The sequence below is a fragment of the Electrophorus electricus genome, chromosome 1 (assembly GCF_041902795.1).
Source record: "Electrophorus electricus isolate QZ-2024a chromosome 1, ASM4190279v1, whole genome shotgun sequence".
NCBI classification, from domain to species: Eukaryota; Metazoa; Chordata; class Actinopteri; order Gymnotiformes; family Gymnotidae; genus Electrophorus; species Electrophorus electricus.
In genome coordinates this window covers 26,343,793-26,355,914 of record NC_137497.1, presented here as the reverse complement: position 1 = coordinate 26,355,914, position 12,122 = coordinate 26,343,793, and the positions used below count along the sequence as shown (strand labels likewise).

At 38.3% G+C, this 12,122-nt stretch overlaps 1 protein-coding gene across 2 annotated transcripts; it reads right to left on the bottom strand.

The window, feature by feature from the left end:
- Window positions 1–6,111: 6,111 nt before the first annotated feature.
- On the bottom strand, window positions 6,112–10,412 carry sra1 (steroid receptor RNA activator 1). Of its 2 annotated transcripts, XM_027009254.2 has the most exons (6): window positions 10,288–10,412; window positions 9,926–10,048; window positions 8,740–8,993; window positions 8,371–8,479; window positions 6,928–6,998; window positions 6,112–6,421 (listed from the first exon to the last, which is right to left on the bottom strand). In XM_027009254.2, the coding sequence occupies exons 1-6, from the start codon at window positions 10,310–10,312 to the stop codon at window positions 6,371–6,373; spliced, it is 633 nt and encodes a 210-aa protein (XP_026865055.1). In that variant the 5' UTR covers window positions 10,313–10,412; the 3' UTR covers window positions 6,112–6,370. The 2 variants fall into 2 exon arrangements, with proteins under 2 accessions (XP_026865055.1, XP_026865054.1); XM_027009253.3 differs by having other exon boundaries at window positions 6,112–6,998.
- Window positions 10,413–12,122: the final 1,710 nt, after the last annotated feature.

Sequence of the window (12,122 nt, the reverse complement as noted above, 5' to 3'; positions counted from 1 at the left end):
ATTGTCATTAAGTATTTTAGAAAGAGCTCATTTAAAAGGTCACTGTACATGGAAGTGGATGAATTTGATTGAGCTTTAATGATGTGTAATTTTTAAAGGTGAGTCACTGTCATTAGCAGCAGACAAAAAATATTGACATAATATCAAATTTATTTATATATAGTGTGTTTTACTTCAGCTCTTTACTGCAGAGATCAAATCCCTTTTAAGAATCCCCCACTAACATCCTACAGATGAGACAAAAACATCAAAGGCATGCTTGTCTAGAGTGAGATAAATGATCATTCAAATAATGGCTGTGGTACTGTAGCATGCAACCAATGTAGATGTGCTACATGTAAATTTATTAACACTGCCACAAAAATAACTTGCACAAAAGGATCAATTGTGATTGCCCACTTCACATGTATTACTGCAGGAGTTGTCTACTGTATTTCTTCTAAGAGATGTAATCAGCTTTATATTAGGGAAATTAAGAGAAGGCTTGCTGACTGGTTTGTTGAACACCTTCGGACCATCAGAATTAAGGAGTTGTTGTTTACAGTGGCAAATCAAATCAATTCTAATTTATATATATCGGTTATTACAACAGATGTTGTCACAAAGCAGCTTTACAAATGTCTGAGTCCAAGCCCCCAGTGAGCAAGCCAAGGGAGACAGTGGCAAGGAAATGGAGCATGAGGAAGAAACCTTGAGAGGAAACAAGATTTCTCCTCTGGCCGACAACGGACACTACAAAAGCAACAATATAAATAATAAAGAACAGAATAAGTAGTGAGAGAAAAAAAATAAGTAAGAAACATATAAGTAATGAATGAATGATGTGCATGTGTCTGAAACCTATCTTGCATGAGAACATCTGTCCAGGGCAATAGAGAAGTAGTTGGCTGAGGTGGAAGTGTGGTGGGCTACAGCAGGGAGGCATCAGGAGGTGGTGGGAGGAGCCATGGCAGCTGAGATGGGCTGAGGCTCAGTAACAACATCACATCAGGAGTAGGTGTACCTCGGCAGAAAGAGAGAATAGATTATTAGGCATGTCCAGGTATGAAGATGTGTAGGAACTATTAGGGAGGTATAACATGCAAAGATGGACTCCAGCAGATCTAGCTATGGCAGCACAGCTAAAAGAATGGAGCCAGAAGGAAACACAGCCGTGAGGGCTCCCTGGAACATTGGTACTCCACCTCTCTCAGTCAACAAACTTGAGTGACAAAAAAGAGATGACATAACATCATAACATCCCAGTTTACCATAGCTGTCAATGCCCATGGACCCTCAGATCTACAACTTTATCCAAGATGGGAAGTATTTAATAAAATGTCTGACTGTACAGATAGGTTATCAGCCTAAAATATTGAGACTGTGAGTCTTGAATTTTTACAGGAATATTATTCCATAATATGGGACCTTTATAGGGAAAGGATCTGCCACCTTTGGTAGATGTTCTTATTCTTGGTACTAGTAAAGAGCCTGCACCTTTTGATCTGAGCAGACGTAGTAGGTTACAATGTACTAGGAGTTCATTATGGTACTGTGGGGAAAGAGCATTCAGTGCTTTATAGGTCATTCGAAGTATTTTATAATCAATACAAAATTTTACTGGGGGCCAATGCAATGTAGCTAAGATACGAGTAATGTGATCAAACTTTCTAGTTCTAGTAAGAACTTTGTCTGTTGCATTTTGAATTAGCTGAAGCTTGCTTAGGCACTTAGTAGTACAGTCTGATAGCAAGGCATTACAGTTGTCCAATCTTGAACTGATAAATGCATGGACTAGCTTTTCTGCATCGTATGAGGAGAATATGTTCCTAATCCATGCAATGTTCCTGAGGTGAAGAAAGGCAGTCCTAGAAATATTATTTACATGAGCTTCAAATGAGACTGGGATCTATAAACACTCAAAGATCTTGAATTGTTGAAGAAGATGTGATTGGCAGACCACTGAGGTTCATTAAGTAAGTGAGGTCCTAGCTGTCTGTGGGCCTAATAGAAGCACTTCTGTTTTGTCAGGAGTAAGTGAGAGAACGTTTCTCAACATCCAGTGTATGATGTCCTTTACGCATACCTCAATAATACTTGGCTGATATATGTCATCTGACTTGGTTGAGACATGTAGCTCAGTATCTTCAGCATAGCAGAGGAAACTAGCACAGTGTTTCCTATAGGTAGCATATATAAAGAAAAAACAGAAACCCTAGTATAGATACTTGTGGGACACCATGGCAAATCTTGGTCAGAATCCAACAAGTCATTAATTACTTTAATCAGTGTTGTCTCTGTACTTTGATGAGGCCTAAAAACTGACTGATAGAGTTCATGTATCTGGTTCTGATTCAGGTATGAGCTTAGCTGCTGAGCTACAGCTTTTTTCTAGGATCATGTTTTCATAGTTTCCCTGTTTCCCTGCTGCAGCTACTGCCCTCACAGTCACCCTGTCAGCTCCTGTCTCTGCTGTGGAGGAAACCGCCCAGCCAGTTCCCATTCCCGGCGTGAGGGAAGCCACACTCCCTGTTGCTGTTACTACTGCATATTCCTCACTTTCACCTCACAGAATAACTAACTCTAATTCTAATACACTGTGAAATACATGGTCACTGTACACTGTACTTGAAATACCTCAAAGCAATGAAGATGGTGCTGTTGTATACAACCTTTATGACTCCAAAGAACTGGGAATTCTATATTTTGTCTCCTTTTCAAAAACATCCTGATTTCAATGTTTTTGTAATTATATGTCATTGTTCTATAGGGTATTTGTTGATGTAACCTACTTTGTGTGTGTGTGTACTATGTCTATTCCTTTTTGACCACTGTATACCCATCTTCTGATGGATACTTCCAGCAGTATAATAATACCATGTCACAAAGCTCCAATCATCTCAAACTGGTTTCTTGAACATGACAATGAATTCACTGTACTCAAATGGCCTCCACATTCACCACTTCTCAGTCCTATAGCACACCTTTGGGATGTGTTGGAAAAGAGATTCACCTTATGGTGTATCTGCAGCAACTGCATGATGGGCCGAAATCTCTGAAAGAGTGAGGGAAGTCTTTAGAAGTCAGCTGAATGGTAAGAATGAGATCTGAGACTCCCTCATGGAGAGACTTTGTTTTTTGCTCTTGACTCCTCTGACAACCCCATAGTATTAGCTTACCCCTGTCCATCCAAACATGCCCCTACCCTATCATTATCAACAAGGGAACTGATCCAGGGGATTGCATATTGCCACAATGCCTACTTATCCCTGCCTTGTCATTCCACTAGCCTTGAAAGTCCAGTGAACACAGATGTCCCTAATATTCCCTTAGAACATATTTTTAGCCAGTCTAAGACCATGTTAGTCCCTCCCCATCACCCTTAGGACTGCTTGATCCAGCAGGTACAAGGCTTTGCTCCCCCCAGAGGTAGAGTTGACCCCCTTTCTATGCCTGAAACTGAAGCTATGAAACCAATATATTAAGAAAGCACTAGAGTTGGGATATATACATCCTTCAGCATCTTCGGCAGTTGCAGGGGGGTTTTATTGTGGAGAAAAATAAAGATAGGGGACTGTATCCCTGTATTTACTACCAATATCCTTGTATTGTCTTAATGCAATCACTGTGAAAATCCACTATCCACTGTCATTAGTTCCAGTGGCTATAGAACAACTCCATGTGTGGATTTTTACTATGCTTGATTTGCGAAGCACCTATAACCTCATACACAATCGCAAAGGACACAAATGGAAACACTTCTTCATCACAACCTGTTGCCATTATGTGTAACAAGTGTAATGTTTGGTGAAGAGAGATGGAGCCAATTGCAGTAAAACAGAGTAGTTTAATCCGATAATGGCAATCCAAGTCATAGTCAAAAACAGGCAGTACTAAATAACCAAAGTCAATCCAACCAGGCAAACGAATCCAATGGGGAACAGGCAAAAAGGGTAATCTAAAAAATGCAGGCAAAGATCAGAGTAACCAGAGAAAACATAACAATCCAAATGCTCAAAAATGTCAGACATGCAAACAACACTTCATGAAAACACAATGAACACAGACAGATATATACATACAGAGAAGCATAAGGATAACGAGACACAAGTAAGACTAACAATCTGGTGACAGGGAACAAACAGGAGGTTTATGGGTAACATAGTCCTGAGTAGATGGTGCTCTTGCAGCAGATGTGACACCAAGATGTCATACTGTTTGTTTTGTGCCCCTTTAGTCTCTGTAATGAAATACTACAAGGCATGCTGATCCAACAGTAGCCGAAACATAGATGGCATCTTTATTCTTGCTCACTTGAACACATTTTTCATGTCTGCCAGGTGCTGCAATGTCTCCTAGACAACCATCTTTATAGAAAATGAGAGAAATGTAAACGATGTGATGATTTGGATGTATACAAAAGGAGGTGGAACCTATGTGTTGCAGGGATCCTGGAACAATGCAATGAATAATATTGTTCATTCAAGTTTCTCCAGACATAGGTAATTGGCTAGATTACTGGGTTCTCGATCCTATAACGCAGGGTCAGAGTATTGTATTATAGTGCAATTCCTTTTGCACACTGTCTGGGATCAAATTTGGCAGGACATAAGATATCTACATTGCTCAAGGACAGGAAATCAGAATTCTTGAAGACTTGGATACTAGTTGAAACAGGCTGGTGCTGTTTCATAGCTTTCTTCATAGGTTAAATGGTTTTTGCAATGAGTGCCACAGGTATTTGTTTTCTAGACTTAATAACCCAAATGGAGCGTTTAATGAGGCTATCTTGTTTTTTTGAGGCATTTTCATTTGGATGATATCATGCTCCCTGTGAGCCCTGAGGCTGGTTGTACCCCTGCCATGGACTTCATCTCACAGCATGCATACTTGTCAGAAGCTCATCCATCACTCCACCCTGATCCACCAATCACACCTCTCTACCTTAGCCTCTCCTGATTATTAATCATTTTCACCTGCACTTGTACACTTACTTAGGGGTGATTTTTTTTATGGCTACCGTATAAATTTTCAACCTCCAGCTACATCTGATTTAAAAAGCCATAGCAGACGCGACATGCATTTACGAAGTAATTACATTCTGTAATATTTTTGTTCCATATTTCATATTAATCTAATAATTGACCCATTTAGGTTTACATGTTCAATACATTGCTCATGTTTGTAAATGCATAGTTTAAAGGAGCAGTAAGTCATTTTTACCATGAAAAAGTATTAAACAGTATTTATGAAAGCGATTTATTATTTTCACATTTTGCCCATCATATGCAGTTCCTGAGAAACAAACTCAAATCACCCCTTCTCCACCATGCTTGTCAAGTGGCATGGAATGTTTATGTTGTTCGGTGCCTGAGCATTATATGGTCTGAGCTTGGACTGAATTTGATTGGATGCCCACTCCTGGATGCTCCTCATTAGGAGCAGGAGGTGATTGAGTGATATCCTGATCCAGTGAGTAATGCATTTTCTCACCTTCCTACAGGGAGCCATTCAATCCATTCACATTAAGCTTATGTTCTGCGTTTTTATAACGCAAGCACCAAATGTACATCCAGTACAAGAGACATCCAGCTGGAATAGATTTGACTCACTGCATCTCTGACAATCAAAAGATAGACAACTAAGTTCCATTGTGCCATATGTAACTACCAGCTAGGGAAACCGTACACAGTACACACACGTTCTGGCCTGAAGACAGAATACTTCAAAGAGTAGACAATACTACTAAAAATATAAAATTATCATAACCCTATTCTGACATTTATTGTCACTTACTTTTTGTGCTTAGTCATTGTATATATAAACAAACCACATTTAGAATAATTAATATGAATGAATTTATTACACATTTTTTTTGTTATAGTAGCCAGTATTTATATAAAAATACACAAGCCACTTAATATTTTCACTAGTGATTCTGGCATTACATAGAAATAAATATGTTAAAATTACAGGGTATTTATTAAAACACTTGCATGATTTTTTTGTTGTTGTTGTTTCAGTAATGGCTGTAAGTGAACATTTTCTATGCTTCCTAAATGTGAATAAAGGAAACTAGGAAATCAAAACCTCTAACTTGAGCATACCACACAGTATAAGGATAACACTGAATGTGTTATTTATATCATTCATTTTATTTACACAGTAAGAAAACATGCTAAACATTTGAATATATTGACAAATACACAGATTTGTTCAAATGGAAGTGGGAACTACAATGTTGGAAATACACACAAGTGCCATATAGCTCCTTAATTCTTAGGGTATTATATACATGAATATTTAGCCAATGGGCTACAAACAGCCACACTCCCACTCTACAGTACTGAAGGTTGAAGCCAACAGGTTTGTTTTCCATGTAAATTACTGTTTAACAAAATAGCACAAAAATCATGACACGTAATGAACAAAACAAGTAATGCTGTGTAAAAAAGAGAAAAAAAGTACAAGGTGTAGTTGCATAGACAATCTGCACGTCAGCTAAATCCACAGTTGTCTTGGAAGATGTCCACTTTGAAAAAGCAAGTTGCCATAAAGATCCCAAGTAAGGTGATATTAAGCCCACCGCATTTAGCCAATCTTAACTTCCGGGAACAACTCTTTGACTATGCAATCAGCGAGAAGAGGACTTTTAAGATAAACAGGGTATGGGAAAAGTTACAATTTAACCAGTTGCAATATTATGCAGATTTTAAAGTATTAATTCCCCTCACATGATCAAGAATGTCTGATTTGATCTGTCTCACAGCAGTTATGAAAAGAGGTTTCAAAGAATATTGTACAGTAATCTGTACAAAACATCCCTGTAAGAACTCATTGCACCAGTTCATCAGAGCTCTGAGCCAGCACGTCTGCCATGAGAAGTTCTGGACTCAAGTTACGCGTCTCTGCAATAAGTCGCTTGACTCCCACCATCCAGTGACTCACCTCATTTACATAGTCCACCATCAGAGCTCTATGAATCTCATCTGCTGCATCCCATCTCCTGCTTCTCAGCTCTAAGCAAAATGAGAGTGTCAGCCTAGCATCATGTTCCTCATGTCTATTTATGACTTATTTAGGAACTACAGAACATTCTTAAGAAAAAAAATTAGAAAAATGATGTTCAGAAATTAGTCTAACTATGGTCCATGACTGGTGGGACTAATCAGATTCTAAAGGGCCTTGCATGTGTTTAAGTGGTTTAAGATAAGGGAACCCTAAAGCCAGTATAGCTTAAATGGAAATGTATATGCTGCCATTTGATGCATCAAGGTTTCATTCTCTAATACTCTGAAGCAATTTCCGTTCGGATCAATACCATTATATTATCGGATTATGAATTTGAATCCCGACAACTTCACAGCCACCTGTGGCTTGGAGTCAGAGAGCATGACTAGTTAAAAGATAATACCAAAACACACACCCACACCCACCCATCCACACCTAGCCCCTTATAAAGAAAGGTGCCAACAAGACAAGGCCACAGGGGTGAAGATAAGGTTAGATCTATAGAGCTCTATTAAATTAATGCATTGGGAATTCATTCTCCATCAGTATTTTGGAGGAAAATGTTAACACCCTTACTGTATTCCAGCTGGTTTGTTAGCAAAAGGAAAGCTGTACATATGTACTGGAATAGTCGATATTTGGAGGCTAGGCCTGTAGAAAGAAGCAGACCCTCACTGGACTAGAGGAAGATGCCCCCACATATTGGACCATTCTTAGGATACCCTCCAGTGTACTAGGATGACATCATATCTCACCTTCACTTGAACCGTCTGACCACAAAGACTCTTTGGATATATTTCATTTCATCAGACATCTGTATGCTTTAATGAATACACTTAAGACTGCTTTGTATTTGTGTCGGATGATGTAGTTTGTAGACAATGGTAGGGTAGACTCAGGCACTGATCATGCTATGTGCACAAGAGAGAAGTCCTTCAGATAACCACTAGCCAATGTGCACACAGACACAACAACTATCATATCTAAAACAATCATATTAGGCCACATGTTTAGGAGGGGTAGGCCCAGAAAACTATATAAAAGAAGAAGCATTTTCCACTGAATAAAATATCATTGTAGTTAAGTACTGACATCTGTTACATCACATATATAGATATGAGCAGTTAGCACTTTTCTCCAAATATATTGTTGTCCAATGGCATGAACAGGCATTGAAAAATTATAGTTGGTGGCTTTACATGTTTCAGAGGAAGCATGTTTTAGCCCTCCCCAGCCAGTGTTAGGAGGAGAGCTAGCTAGTGAGTTGCAACTCCACATGACCAAAATTATGGGGGGGGGGGGGGTTAAAAAAAACATTTTGTAATTCTAGTCTAACACACACTTTATGACTTCTCCAATTTCTGGTATAAGACAACTCACCTCGGGAAAGTCCATTCATCCTACATTTAACTGGGAGGGAGAGTTTCCCACCTTTCCACATGTCTTCAAAAAGGTTCAACCGCCGCTCTACGTCATCACATACCTGTTTCTGTGAGAGGAAAATGCAGAGAAGACTTCATGCTCCTGAGTTCCCTGACAATTGAGGCACTGACAATTCTCACTGCACTGTTTCCATGAGGTTAAGAAGAAGCAGTCAAGGTGTGCATTCACACACAGCAGAACTGTCCAGGATGAGACACAGACACTGGCATGAAAACTTTTAGAAATAGTTGAACATTTTAGAACATTTTACAAACAAAGAAAACATTTATAATTTAGTCCATTCTAATTTTTGTTGTACATTAATACCTTTACAGATTGTCTACATGCAGTCAACGCCCAGAGAAGAGGTGCCTGAACATCAGTAAGGTTGAGTTCATTCTCCAGTTGCATAGAGGAGTCATTCTGAATCTTTGAGGAACAGGGGCGTGAGCTTGTTTCTCCACCTGAGGACATGTGACTCTTGGGAGGAGGTGGGGTCAGTCCACCCATGGTAGGGGGCACTGGGTTATTTGAAGGGACTGACGTATTGATTGGAGAAGTGTGTGATCCCAATCCAGGACCTGAAAACATAATGTACCACTGTGGTATGATCATTTTAAATTTGCTGAAAATATATGAAGGAAAATTTATTCTAAATTAAATGGTTTTTTTTAATGCAAAACATTATGCATTATTTATTATTATTTATGCAAAACATTATGCAAGATTAATAATCTTAATAATCAAGATGGACTTGTAAATATACATCTTAATCTTGAAATTATACTCCAATTTCAGATGATTTAAGATGATTTTAACACTGTGCTTTTGGGAAACAGGGCCCAAGTGGGTTACAAGGCAAGTCTTAGAAGACAGGCTACATCGGCTGTCCAAACAGCAAAGGAAAAAACTCGTGTGATAGTGTAAATATAAATCATTGCCAAATTTTATGGTCTATGTAACATAGATTTCATTTCTAGGTTCCATGTGTCTTGTGATACTGACTATTACTGACTATTAAATTATTTTTTACAGGACTACTCAATAAAAAGTGATGGTTCCATAGAAGTTTTCTAGGATATTCCTGTAATAATCCTGTGATAATCATCATGAACACGGAAAATGCGTTCCCTTTCATTAATACTAAATTTACCATTGTCATTTATTAAGTGTAAAGCAGTGGGGTTGCTTTAAACTTCTCAGTTGTTGTTTTTTTTCTAGAGGAGACCACATCCTTTCTAGTCTGATGTCTTATTTCATCAACACTGAATTCTCATTAGTGCAGGATTAGTGGTACATGTTATAAACAGGGAGAGGAGCTAGTTGGGAATGTTCCTTTGCTATACTGTGTGCAACAGAGATGTTTTTTGTTTTTTTGTTTTTTTTAAAGAATATAAAATAAACTACACACAATATATGAAATATCTCCACATCTCGACAGGTAGTTCCCAGTCCAGCTCAAGTGTAATATGACTCATTGAACCTAGGGTCAGATCACGGACTCTTGACTTACTTTGACCTGTCAGTTGTGGTGGGGGCACCCTCTTGTTGAGGACATTGCGTTTCGGTCCACCAGAATGTGTCTGTAAACCATATGAAAACTGTGGAGGGTCGTTCCATCCCCGCTCCTGGTTTCCTAAGCAACATAAGACATCGTAAATTACTGCTATAACTAACGCAGAGCATAGTTTACTCAACAGGACATCGATGACAAATTGTTTTCAAAAAGCCGGTGCTGTGGTTACGTGGTTAAGGTAGTTACGTGGACTGCCCATCGATATGCTTGGTAATTAGCTAGCTAGCAAGCATACAGCAATAGGAATAATAATTACTGACACGTGTCCATCACACGCTATATTAATTTAATATTTGTACCTGGCTTAACATAAAAGTCGTCCATTGCTAATCATCAAACTTCGAACATCAAGCTAGCTAGCTAGCTAGCCAACATGTAAGTCTAGATGCGGATGCCAACAGAACACCTAGAACATCCGGATGCACAACAGTTTCTGTCGCAAGCGATCTATAAATTTCACAATAAAGGTCTGTAATGACCGTCCGCGAGGAATAATAAATTGCATTCCAGGAGTTGTAATGATCATTAAGCTGATGCATTTAAAAAAAAACTCCTTATAAACGGATGCTTTTTTGTCTCACATTCATCATACAAATATCAATCAAATTATCACGTCTAACAGTTTGGCCACAGGTAAATGAAGCGTTTTGCAAGAATAAAGGAAAAATATTTACTAGCCAGGCATTCTTTCAACAATTCACTTGTATTTTACATTGTACATTGTAACATTACATTGTTACAACATTACAATGTTACATTGTAACATTGTTGTCACTGAAACAGCGATGCACCAGATAAGGTGTTTACCCTTCTCTTAATGCTCCCAAGGTATCTTTCTTAATTCCACCCAGGGAGCATGACTAAAGTATTACAGGAAGACTTAGAAGAAAAGAAGAGACTGTTGTGAGACAACCTGAGGGGGAACTAAATAGGACTGAGGAGGGTGCATAGCAGATGTGAGGAAGGAGTTAAAGGATCCAATTTTGATGTATAAACAGTAAAATCAAGTATTTACGAACTGGTAACGTAAAAAGGAAATGGCTAATATTACGAATTGTTGGGCCATATGGATGGCAAAGTGCATATTCTGTAAAACAGTAGATGGCACTGAGGGTCAGAAATTAAACAAAGATTTTTAAAAAATTAAATAACGTAACATGAAACGCAAGTCTGTTTTAACCGCTTAGCTAGAGGCAATTGGCTGAGTTAAAAAAAAAAAAGAAGACAAAGAACCTTTAAATGTGCTGAGAGTACACTGGCACACATGCTCCATTTCTGCTCATTTACTGAGCATGTAGACAAACACATGTGAACTTTATTCACTCATAATGCTAAATTGACTTTTCTAGGTTAGTTGGAAGCTCATGGCCCAACAGTGAACAACATGATTTTGCCACTGGAAAAATACTAGCTATGAGTGTTACATTAAGGGACTGGAAGTCTGTTTCTCCACCCAGCTTTCAAAGATGGTTAAAGGCAATTATTACTTTCCTACAGTTAGAGATTTGGAAGAAAAAAAAAAGGTGCCCTTTCCTTTTCTGCCTTAACTAGGCGTGCTTCCAGCATTTGTAGTGCTGCTAATTATGCAGCTTTGTTTCTTGTCTAAGTGCTTTGCTCTGTTGCATTTTTTTTTTTTTTGCCCTGACTTAGTTTCATTTTATCTGTTACCCATATCGGTTTTCTTTGTATCACATATCTGTGTATGGCTTTCCACTGGAGCATGTAGATTTTCTCCCACTGAATTTCTTTTTGTGAATGCATCCTGTGTATTCCTGAAAATCACTAAATAAAATAATTTTTAAACATGACTTTATCTTCTCACAATACCCTTCACTCTGAAATAAAGTACTTCATTTTACAATAACCTGGGTTTATTCTTTGTGCAAATCTACTGTCACCCAACCATATATCAATACAGAAATGTTCCATTAAAGGAGCAGTAGAAATATTGGTTTCTATTAATTGTGGCAACAAATTGGTAGAAATAAGACATCTATGATCTGTGTGGGACCTTTGGGTTGTATCAGATTTAAACCAAGTATAAGAAACAGATGAAGTATATGCATCTATTAAAGGTAAAGCTCCATTCAAAATTTTAGATAATAAGATTAATGTATTAGTCTTCCCTCTTGGT